The 12,500-nt window shown below is 38.5% G+C and overlaps 1 protein-coding gene across 2 annotated transcripts in view; it reads right to left on the bottom strand.

Annotated features, from left to right (window-relative positions):
- The window catches only part of LOC119584222 (metallothionein-1-like), a 44,346-nt gene that overhangs the window by 30,273 nt on the left and 1,573 nt on the right, over positions 1–12,500 (bottom strand). Inside the window, exons 2-3 of one of the 2 annotated variants that reach the window (XM_037932734.1) lie at positions 12,176–12,253; positions 11,711–11,903 (exon numbers count right to left, since the gene is read on the bottom strand). The exons of the other annotated variant lie outside the window; for it this stretch is intronic. Of the exons in view, the coding sequence (XP_037788662.1) occupies positions 11,827–11,903; positions 12,176–12,253 (155 nt within the window). The 3' untranslated portion in view covers positions 11,711–11,826. Of the gene's footprint in view, positions 1–11,710; positions 11,904–12,175; positions 12,254–12,500 lie in introns of those variants that run through there. 2 annotated transcript variants of the gene reach the window in all.

Below are 12,500 nucleotides of genomic sequence, written 5' to 3' on the forward strand. Positions count from 1 at the left end.
GCTTCCCCCCAAGTTTGAAGGTTGAAGCGGGACATTACCAAAACTGGAAAAAACAGAAATATCCATGGGGGATGAACAAACAAAAAAGAAAATAGGGAACCAGCATACATCGCGACGGGGGAGTAATTAAAACACGGCAGGGGGCGGGTTTAAATTTATCCAAGGTCACAGCACAATCCTAGGAAAACGAATAGGGGGGTCACAGTCAGGATTTTGTCAGCTCACCCCTGTATTATTTTCATGTATTTCTCTGTTTATGTTTTTCGACGAAGAGCAATCAAAAACCTCACAAATCTTTTGTTTGGAAGATATTATTCTCTTTCATCCTTTGTCTAATTGTAAATAGAATAGGGGTTCATACATATACAAAATTTTACACCACAAAAAAGATATAAAAAACAATAATACAATACACAACACGCATAAAAATTAAAATTTAAAAAATATATAAATATATATTTATATAAAATATAATATTATATAGAAAATTTTAATTATTTTTTAAATATTTATTATTTTATTAAAAACTATTTTATATTTATTATAATATATATATATATTATATTTTTTTTAAATTATTTGTTTATTTTAATATGTATTTTTAAAAAATTTTTTTAAAAAATTTTTTTATTATTCAATTTTGGTTTATTTCTAAGATAATCTAAAAACCCTCTTCTACATACTATATTATTTTTTTTAAAAATTATATTTTTTTATTTTTATAAAAATTAATACCATCCCCCGGGTGCCACGCCCCTTTTTTAATGTATTTTTTATGTTCAAATATATTTGGCTGTGTCCTTGGTTTGATTGTATTTTTGTATATGTATATCCCCCCCACAATTATGTGTGTTGTTACACACACAAAGCTCTCTTTTCTCTCTTTCCTCTCTACTCTCTCTCTCTCTTTTATTTTAATATTTTTAAACTATATATATATATATATTATATATATATTATAATTAATATACAGTTTAGGGTCCCCCTTATTTTTTTTCCCTTTCCTTCTTCTCCCATAAATGTGTTAATCCGGCGATTTTTTTGGGAAAAAATAAAAGTGACGGAAATGGCAGTTCCAACTTTCCCCTGACCTCAATCGCTTTAAAAGTGTGATCGGGGGGATGTGGTAAACAAACAGAATATCTTCGTTACTTAATATTAATTAATTTTTTTCGTTATTAATTTTTATGTTGTTTCCACTGCAATTTTTAACGCGGTATTTTATCTTATCACAAAAATTTTAAAATTTATTCTTTCCTCTCCCGCCCCGACTTGACTGCATTTTCTCCTTCCGGGTTTTTTTGGGAATGGAACGGTCAAGAGATACGCTCGTTTTCCTGAATTTATTTTGTTTTTTTTTGACACCTTGATTTCACCTAGCACCGTTACTTGCTCATTGGTGCCCGTTCTTGGGGCGCGGGAAGGGAGCTTGTAACGGTTTTTATAAAAATTTTATTTTTTTGGATAAGATAGGGATCTCCCCCCAATTAGTGTACAGGATTCCCCGACTCCCCCGGGGGGTTGCAAATAGCAAATAGATCTACTTTTCCGAGTTCGACATAGGTACAGGAAAGCCGAAGTTTTTCATTAGTCGGCAATTTTCGAGTCAGTGTGACCCGCATTTTACGCCCCGTGAAAATGTAGGACTGGGGTTTTAAGTTGAATCATATTCAATATTAATCACACCCTCTCACCCTCTTGAATTTGCTTGTTTTTTTTGGGTAATTTCCCCAAAGGTCATGTGATTCGTGATACCCTGGGGAATGTCACGAGCACCCTCACAAAACACAGAAAAGAGCGGGGTTTTTATAGATTTTTCCTGGCTCAATTTGCTTCAATGTATGGCTTTTTGGGTATAGAATCCCCCTGTTGATGAAGTCTAACATGCATAGCTAGACATGGCTACCACGGCAGTTTAGATTTTTTGGCCCTGAGAAGACTTGCTTGCTAAAAAGCTTACAAATATTTTTTCATGTTGCCATTTATTAGTGCGTACATTCTGTCACATCTTAAAATTATTAAATTTTAAATGGGGTTTGAGGAAATGATTTTATATTGCTAGCTTTGCAAATTTATCTCATTTTTGAATATTAATGTTAATCTTCGTGTTGGATTCATTTCGGGTAATTCACCCCATTTTTACTCTCATTCACGCTTGCTGTCGCTCACACCACACACTTGCTCATCACCACTCACTATCCTTTTCTTTAATGGGGGTTTGTTGCTGCGTAGCGGCCACTAAGATCTATGATGTATCTCTTTACCCCGCTTTTTGTCAGTCGTCTCGAGGACTCGTACATGTTTTTTAATTTTTTTCTTTTTGGTGGAGGACATTTGGGTTCAAGAAATCCTTGTGGTTTGTGTTGTTTTTCCTTTCGACTCTCAATCTATCAAGTTTTTTTGGTATTAAGCGGGTCCAAGCGATTGCTACTGATGTCCCCCTCCCTTTTTTCTTTTTTATCTTTGTGAAAATAAAATACACACAAAAAAAAGAAAAGAAATTATCTTTGTAAAATAAAACACAAAAAGAAAAAACAAACAAACATTAAAAACTGCAAACCGGTCACCTTAGGATGGTGTGGGAAGGATGTCACCAGAAGATCGCCAGAAGTCTGCGGACTAGGATGTTCGTCAAAGCAGGTGTTTTCCCGGCCCCAAAAGTGTGGGGGGCGTCCCTCCTCGACGCCGTAACCCAGAAAGGCAGGTAAAAGTTGCCCCAGGTTTTGGGGGGGCTTCCTGCCGGACGCCGCAGACCCGAAATAAAAGTTGTGGAGGATAGCCCAAGACGGGGACCCGGGGAAAAGATTTGAGGATTGGGGGAAGACGCCGGAAGGACCTGGACGGGGATCGGGGGAAAAGTTGGACGATAACCCCCCGGGAAGGCCGGGCGAATCGGGGAAACGGGGAACGGCAGGAGGATTGGTACCCGAGGACCGGGGAGGAGGACAGAAAATTTAAAACACCGAATCCAAAGAAAGGATAAGGGGGACGAGCGCCACGAAAGCTGTTCCACATGCGAGAAGAGAGGGCCCAACCCAAGTTGGTCACCCTTGAGGCAAATCTAAGGACCCTGAGGGCGAGGTTGAGTGGGTGGCCGAGCGTATACATTGGAAGGTCATTAACAGACGGAACCGGGGACCTACCTCGCCCCCCTTTTCCCCTCCAGCATTTGTTCTACCTTTCCCCCCCAGGGTCTCATATTCCTTCCACACCACTTGTTTGGGGACATTATTTATTTTACAAAATGACCAAAAAAAAAGCCCCAACGCCATGTGGTAAGGTCGGCCTCCCTCCCCTCGGGCGGGTGGGGCCCTACACGTGCCTCGCGCTCACCGTTTAAAACCATAGACTCGTCTCGTGTGTTCCCTTAGTGTTGTACTCTTAGCAGAAAAGAGTCAAGCCATATAACTATAACTAACCCTGCAAACCAACGTACCAGATTTTATAGACTTTTATAGGTTATTTCACACTATTCTTCTGCCCTTAGATAGCATTACTGTGTGATATGGTATGGTCAACAAGCATAATATCATTCTTTAATAAAATAGTTAATCAATTCCTTTTTTAAGAATTAAAATTGTTTAAAAACTGAAATAAATTTAATGCTTTTTGTGACTTTATTTTTTAATTACGAATATCATACCATTTTTTTTTCTCTATAGCGCATTTTCTCATCTTGCCCAGACTCCCTTTTTCCTTTACCTTCCCGGTCGGTCAGGACATTGGGGAGGGAAGAGATGCTGCTCTTTTTTTTTCCCGTGTTTTTGGGTTTGTTTTTGAAACCAGGGGGATGCCGAGCACGTACATTGCTCATTGATGACACTTTATCGTGCTAGAATGGAGTTGTAACGCGATTTTATATAAAATTATTATTACAATTATAGCATTAGGATCTTCCCCATATCACAATCCCCTGGAAGCCAATTAAGCGGGTTTGCGTAAATCCCAAAATCACGTTCTGACATTATTCATTCGACGAAAACATTCGGTCGTGTACCCATAGTTACTTTCCATTAATTTAATGTAGGCTAGGGGAAGTAAATCATTTTTTTATTTATTAATCACACCTTTCTCACCCTCTAAAGCACTTGCATTTTTGGGATAAATCCCAAGCGATTGTGATTCAACGATCCCCATAGGGAATTTTACGGACGCCCTCACAGTATCAGAGAGAGCATGTTTTTTATTTTTTTCACACTCAGTTGCTTATTATAGTGCATTTTTGGGTATAGAAACCCACCCCGTCGTGAAGTCTAAAATGCAACCTAGCATGGTTATCGGCATTTTCAGAATTCTGACCCCGAAAAGATTTGCTTGTTAGAAATTTTTTTTTTTTTTTTTTTTTTCATGTCACCATTCATTAATCGTACATTCTTTTGCATATTTTGAATTCTTTGGGGTAGTTGAAATAATTTTTATATATAGCTTTGCAAATTTTTTATTCAGATTTTTTTTTTGGAAGGTTAATATTCGTTTTGGGTTTTTATTCTCGTGTAGCCCTCACAACCCCACCACTTCGTCACTCATCATCGGGAAAAATTAAAAACACTAAATTTTTTTCATCAATGGGGTTTTGTTGCTTCGTATTTTGCAGGTGTAAAGATTTGATGCATTCTTTTCCCCCCAAATTTTGTGAGTGTGACATTGACTCGACATAGTCAATTCTTATTTTAAACATTTTTTTCGCGGACGAAAATTTGGGTTCAATAAATCTTCTTGGTTTTGCCATTGTTTTTCCCCTTATTTTAATTCTATTAAGGGACAGTTGGTAGTTCAAGCCAGGTCATCTGGCGCTACTGAGTCTCCTCTCTATTTTCTTCTTTTTTTGTAAAAGTAAAACACAAAAACAAAAAAAAAGACGAAAAAAAAGTGAAACTGGACTTTTAAAAAATTTGAAAAATTTATATAAAAAAAAGGGTTTTATTGGCAAATAAAACCCCCTCTTCTTTTGGCCTCTCTTTTCTTATATTTTGCCCCTTCGTGTAAAATCTGGTTTCCCCGACACGGCACCGAGGAGGAGCCCTGTGCAAAAAGGGTCTTAGGAGAGTGGGGAAGGACGTCCCCGGAATACGTAAAAAAGCCTGGGGACCAGGATTTTCGTCAGACGGTAATAAGCCGCACTTTGTTTTGGGGAAGGATGCCCCTGCCGAAGATGCCCCCGCGGGATGCCCCTGCCGGGATGCCCCCTGTCAAAGGGACCAGGAATCGCCAGCGCGGGTCCTTTTCGCCACAGGAGGAGGGGAAGGGGCACCCCCCTCCCGGACGCCAAAGCTCGTCAGCAGGATAGCCGCCCTGAGATGCCAAAGAAGACGCTGCCCCCCCCATTTAAATAATGTATAAAATAAATTTTACGCATTATGCATGATTATTTGCAATTTTTTTTGTTTTTGTTTCCTCGGGATGTTTTTAAGCTTCAAAACGCAAGTGTTGTTGTGAAACCGCCGCCTTTCCACCGTTTTTAAATTTTCTCATGTTTTTTGTGGTTTGCGAAGAACGACCTAGCTTTGAGTTACATCAGTGGCTTTGACTTCTTCATATTTTGCGCGCTCGGAAAAAAGAGGGCTCCAGGCAATAGTGGGGAAAGAAGAAAGGAGGAATTGAGTGAGTGGAGAGAGAGAGGGAAGGGAAGAGGGGTGGGCGGGGGGGGAGAGAGGGGGGGGGGGGGGAGAGGAAGAAAGGGGGAAGGGGAGGGGGGAAAGAGAGAGAGAGAGGAGGAGGGGGGGAAAGGGGGATGATGAAGAGAGGGGGGGGGATGAGACAGCGAAAGGTAAAGGGGAGATAACAGGAAAAGATTAGACCCCTGTTTTAAAGAACACATCAACTACTAACCTACGAGCAGTCTGCTGCCCCCAAAATTTTAAAATGAAAAGCAGCTTGTAAAAGAAAGTGCACATTCGATTTAAAAAGGTTTCAGATCGTTGATAAAAGGGTATTCCCTTACCAAGAGAAGAACAGGGGAATTCACTAGATTCCCATCGCTATTTTTAAAGCTATTAACCCCACGATAAGATAATAATCAGATGATCAGGGAGAAAATCGATTCGCTTGAAACCTCCTCCCTTAGGAAGTAGGGGCTAGTAAATAGATTTAATTCCCTGAGGTGGCGCGAACAACGGGAAAAAAAAACACGTGGGGGGAAAAAGACGTGGCATGGCGGAGACCGTTTTATACAAGGAGGCAGACAAAAACAAATGTTTATATATATACATATATACATAAGCAACACACACACACAACCACACGTACAACAAATATATATACTCGGGGGGATGCCCCTTTAAGCGTGGTTGGGGAAAGGCCTAAAGACTTTGGGGCGGAAATTTAAATCCAAAGGGAGAGAAAAAAAAATAGAAGAAAGGTATTGAGAAAGAAGAAAGATGGCCAGTTGAAGAGAATATTATTACGCACAAAGGGGTTCAGGAAGGGGAAAATATTTCCTGTCTTGGAACTTTTTCAAAGCCCCGATCAGAAAAAAAAAAAAAAAAAACTGCGGAGGCAAGAAGGAAAAAAAACTTGCAGCGGTAAACAAAAATTTTAAATTCGCGCTCTAAAAACCAAATCAATCGCACAAGGAGGAAAGGCTTAACACGCGTAAAAGATAAAGGTGAAATCCCCTCAAGAGGAGGTAATCGAGGGAGACAAAGCGTCTACTTTATTAGCACTTTAGAACAAACCCCCCAAAAAAGGTGTCCTCGGATAATTACAGACCAAAAAAAGATCATGAATAAAACCGAAAATACCGTTTTAAAAAATTTTGAGAAAATGATCATCTTTGGGCCAGTTCGACGAGAAACACAAAAGGGTTTTACAGTGTGGTGGTCGAACCCGCGACTCTCGAGGGGGGGGGGCTCGGGAGAAGGGACGTGTGCGTAAGAACGGGTGTATTGTTTTATCCATATTTTATGTTCATAAAAAAAGAAAGACAAAAGAAAAGAAAGGGGGAAAAATAGGAAAAAACAAGAGAAGGCGTATAAATATTATTTTCCTTTGGGAAGGGGTAATATGTGGATGCAAGCGGATTTTTTTTTTTGACGTAATAACAGCGTAAATATCAGAGGCATTTCTGTTTTAAATATTTCTCTTGGGAAGTGAATGTTTTTACTCAAAATTTTATATATGAAAAGGTATATAAGTATAGGATTTATTAAAAATTTAATATATATATATTATATTAATTATATATATATATATGCATAGGTAATGTGTATAGGTAATATAGCATAGGATATTATGTTTTAGGTATATATATGTTTGGGCTGGTATTACAGTATAGGTCTGGTATATACATGTATAGGGAGAGGGATATGCATGTTAGGAAGGTATATATACTGTTTTACTGTATAGGTATAGGTATATATACGTGGGTACATGTATATATGGTATATTACGGTGTACAGTTTGGGATAGGTTTAATATACTGGTATTGTATAGGTATAGGTATTGTACGGTGTATGGATAGGTAATGTACATGGTACAGTAGGGTATATGTACTTGTGCAAATGATATGAATATACTGGTACTGTATATGTATATTTTGTGTGATATGTATTGATTATAATGTTACATGTATTGTTAATTTACTGTGTACATGTATATGTATATATACATGTGTACTGTATATTATATATACATGTGTACATGTATATATATAGTTACAAGTTAAAAATATTAATGTTGTATACAAGTGGCGTGATGTTACAAATGGACGTGTATGTTTACAAGTGGACGTGTAGTTTTAACGGACGGTATGTATACACGTGGACGGTAGTTAAAATGGAGGTATGTAACACGGGGAGTGTATGTATACCCCGGGGGGTTGTATACACGGGGCGTTTGAACCGTGGGGGTGTATGTATAAACCCGGGGGGTGTTGTATAACCCGGGGGGTGTATGTTACACGTGGGGTGTATGTATACACGGGGGGGTATGTATACACGTGGGCGTGTATGTATACACGTGGACGGTATGTATACACGTGGGCGTGTATGATACACGTGGGGCGTGTATGCATATAAGGGAGTGTATACAAACGTGGACGTGATGCATACCGGGACGTGATGCATACACGGGACTGGGATGCATACCGTGGGGGGCATGCATAACTGGGTGTATGCATACGTGCGTGTATGCCTAACCTGGACGTGTATGCATCAGGGACGGTATGCATACCTGGATGTGTATATCCGTGGAAATGTATGCATATACGGGGCATGTAGCAAATGTGAAGTATGATACAAGTGGCATGTAGCATACAAATGGGCAGATGCATACAAGGGGACATGTATCAAAAAGTGGGAAAGTATGCAACACTTGGACATGTATCATTCCGTGGAATGATGCAACAAGTGGGAATGTATGAACACTGGGAATGTATGCATTTAAAGTGGGCATTAGATACCGGGGGACAGTATGCATACACGGGACATGTATCAACACGTGGACATTATGCATAACCGTGGACATGATGCATACACGGGACATGTATGTACACGTGGACATGTATGCATCACGTGGACATGTTTTATACCGTGGACATGTAGCATACCGTGGACATGTACATACCGTGGACATTATGCCACACGTGGACATGTATGGGATACAAAGTGGACATTTGCTAACGTGGGAAAGTACGCTCACGTGGACAGTATGCATACACGGGCATGTATCATAACGGGAATGTTGTACAAGTGGGCATGTATTATACACTGGGCATGTAGATACAAGTGGACATGTAGATACAAGTGGACATGTATGCATACAAGTGGAATTTACGCATACAAGGGGACATTACGTATAAAGTGGACATGTAGTATACAAGGGACAGTAGTTACAAACGGACTGTACTATAAAAACGGACATGTAGTATAAAAAGGGGACATAAGTTACAAAACGGACATTACGTATACAAGTGGAAAGTATGTATACGTGGGGTGTAGTATACAAGTGGACAGTATATATAGAAATGTACATGTATATATACAATGTCATGTATATTAAATGGACATGTACGTATACAAGTGTACATGTATATATACAAGTGTACATGTATTTCAAAGGGACATGTATGTATAAAGTAGAAATGAGTATTCAAGTGTACATGTATGTATACAATGTAAGTATACATAAAGTGGGCAGTATGTATACAAGTAGAAAAGTAGTATTCAAGTGTACATGTATGTAACAAGTAGAAATGTATATATACATGTTACGGTATTAAAAAAAGTGTCCTGTTTTATACAAATGTACATTATATATACAAGTGGACATGTAAATATATATAAATATATTAATATATTATTATATATATATATATTTTTTTTGTACATGTATATTATATGTGTGTGTACAGATATATATGTGTACATGTTATATGGTACGTATAGTGTACTTATAAGTGTACAGTATATATGTGTACATGGTATTAAAAGTGTAAGTATATATTGACATGATATATATTGGTACATGTATATATGTGACAGTATTAATGTGTAATTATATATATGGTACATGATTTGTACCTCAGCGCTCCAAAGACATTTTTCCCGCAGCGTAAATTTCCCCGCCACGGGGGCGCTCAACGTTGTGCCAAGAGACCAAGTTTTACTTAGTTTGTGCCCAGTGCCACCCCGGCAGATAAACCCCAAACACCAACAAAACCCCAACCACGCGCCCCCACCCCAAATTTACCCCAAAAACATGTCCTTTGGGTTTCCCTTCACGGGGTAAATCAATAGAGGGGCAAACAGTTAAACCACTATCATGCCAAATAGTCAACATGTTTAGAGGCATCAGCCTTTCCGTCTTTGGCTAAAGGATTACCCAAATTGCTTAGTACACGCAATAAATTTATTTCTGTCTTTTTAACTTCAAAAATTTTACCTCTCTCAAATATTGGAAGCTGCTACCTATGAAAGGGGTATATTTTTAAATTCACCCCGACGGTTTTCCGAGCCTAGGCGTGCGGCCAGATTAGTGATTACTGCCCATCTGTCTTTTTTTCTTCCCCTGTTTTATCCCCCCTAAAAATAAGTTCATGAGTGTTAGATAATACAATTGTATTAAAAGACGAGCAAATAAACAAACGTTAAATAAAAACCCGCAAGCCCCTTTAAAGGTGGCTTTTTTTGGTCAGATTGTTGACCCAGTCTAATTTGAGATCATAGGAAGGGCTGAAAAGGAGTAGGGTAGCCATCTTTGATTAAACTGCTTTCAACGTCTGCGCGCGCTCTGTAGTCAATGTCCCGGTCTAGTATCAGTCATTTAAAAAAGGGAAGATTACGAAAAGGGAAACAAGAACCCTATTATTCGGGTCCTTCGCTAGAGGTTTACAATGAAACCCGACCCGGTGCTCTGAGGGGTTTACGAGTAATCACTTATTCAGGATTGTACATACTTTCGGTATGTCGACCAATATGTGGCAGAAGAAATAGTAAAACCGGGTTTAAACTTTCTGTGCATTTTAAAAAATAAGGCCGCAAGTTTATTTTATTAAAAGAAATTTTTAATAATGCAGACCTACGAAATTTTGAATTTCCCACAAATTTGGACTGTTTCTCGCATTTTAAATTTCCCCTACGTTGCCCCTTTTAATATTTTGAAATTTATTTACAAGGACGAAATTGTATCAAATCTAAAACATTTTTCCGCAAAGATTAAAAAAGTAAAACAAGATGATCCTGTAAAAAAAGGGCCCATAAATAAATTTTCACCTGAAGCGAAGAGGGTGCTTTAAAGGGAAAAACAGCAAGCGCACGCGTAAATTCCAAAAAAACAGTGTGACGGGCGGTGAGGTGTTACTGTTGCAATGTTTTCAACCCTTGATAAGATGGAAAAACCCTATACCCAAGACCTATCGATGTGGGCCCGGGACGCTACCTCAAATTGCAAAAATCGAGTCCACAAAAATGGAAGGTACCCTCATAGTGTCCGCAAAGCAAAACCCCAAGTAGCTTTTAGATTTTTTTTTTTTCCCGGTATTTTAAATCGTTTACCAAAAATAGTGAAGTATAGGGGGGAAATTAACACACGATTTTTTTATGGCATTGCCCGTAAACCCCAGAAGTTTCTTAACTTAGGAAATTTGATACCATACCCTCCTTTCAGTTATTGAATCCCTTTTTTTTGGGAAAAAAATTTTTAAAGTAAGAAAGGAAACCTTTTATTCTATACAAGGATCGAAAGCTTTCGAGTCCTTAAAGATGCGTCGTTGCTTTTTTTTTAAAATTAAAAATTCGGAAATGTACGTTATTTTCGCAATACTTACCCGTTTAGCTTTTTTCTCCCCCCCCCCCCCTTATACACAAGGGTTTTTGAGTTTGAAAAAAAATTGGAAGCACAATTACAAATTTTGCATAAGGTACGAAAATTTTTATATATTAATAATAATATAATATTATATATTATATAGAATATATATATATATTAATATGCACAGCGTATTTCAGTACAAGCCCATTTTTACACAAATTAAACTTAGGAAAAGGTTACTGTGGAAACTTTTCAGTGCGTTGTCCCCCCCCCTCCCAGTATTATCATTGAGTATTCAGCACTTGCATGTATTTAGGAAAAAAATTCTAATTTGATTTTATTTATTTAATAAAAATAAAAGGGGGTCTATTTGACATATTAGAAAAAAATAGATCATTAACAGGAATAATTTACGGTCAAGCAATATAGACCTAGAGAAGGTAGAGGTTCTCACAACCTAATTACACGAATTACGCAAATTACACGACTGGTCCCAATCTTCATAGTCTTCTCCCTCTCCTCCTGCTCACTCCGCCGCACGGGAGAGACCGTCATGCAGGGAGCCATGAGACGCTTAGTCTATGGACAACACTTACATGGCTTGGGGCAAGTCTTGGCACAGTCCTCCTTCGAGGGACAAGAACACCCCGTTGTGCCTGTGAAATAGTAAAACAGGATTTAGATAAGCCATTTTCCGACTGGAAATAGTTCCATTCGTAAGTGGGTGAAAGGTAAATACTGAACGTAGTGGCTATACAATTACATCATCTTACAACTACATAGACAACTATTCTAGAATTGTAGAAATGCATGATTTCAAGTTAAGAAGCGATTATAACTAGACAGGGTGAAATTGAGTATCAGATGGAAAAGGAGATTAAATTACTTTATAAAATGAGCGGGAGGAGAAAAGGAGAGAATTACTTACACCTTTCACTGGGCTCGCAGCGACAGCTCTTGCACAAGCAACCTTTCTTGCAGCCTCCCTCGGCGCACTCGCATTTATCTGCAATGTTGAAGGACCTCAATTATTCAGGTGAGGAGGACGCCACAAGACACTTCTCATTTAGGAAAAAAGTGGGTAGGAGGTAAGGGGGAGGGGAAGAATGCGTGTTAAGAAAGGGAATGTAGAAAGAGGTGGAAGAGAAGATGGAAAGAGCAAGAGAGAGTAAACATGGCGATTTATTTAAGGAAAAAATAGCTAGAAATAAGGAAGAAAGGGGAGGAGGAATGTAAAACCTTATTTTAGCTCA

This window comes from Penaeus monodon, chromosome 18 (assembly GCF_015228065.2).
Source record: "Penaeus monodon isolate SGIC_2016 chromosome 18, NSTDA_Pmon_1, whole genome shotgun sequence".
Lineage (NCBI taxonomy): Eukaryota > Metazoa > Arthropoda > Malacostraca > Decapoda > Penaeidae > Penaeus > Penaeus monodon.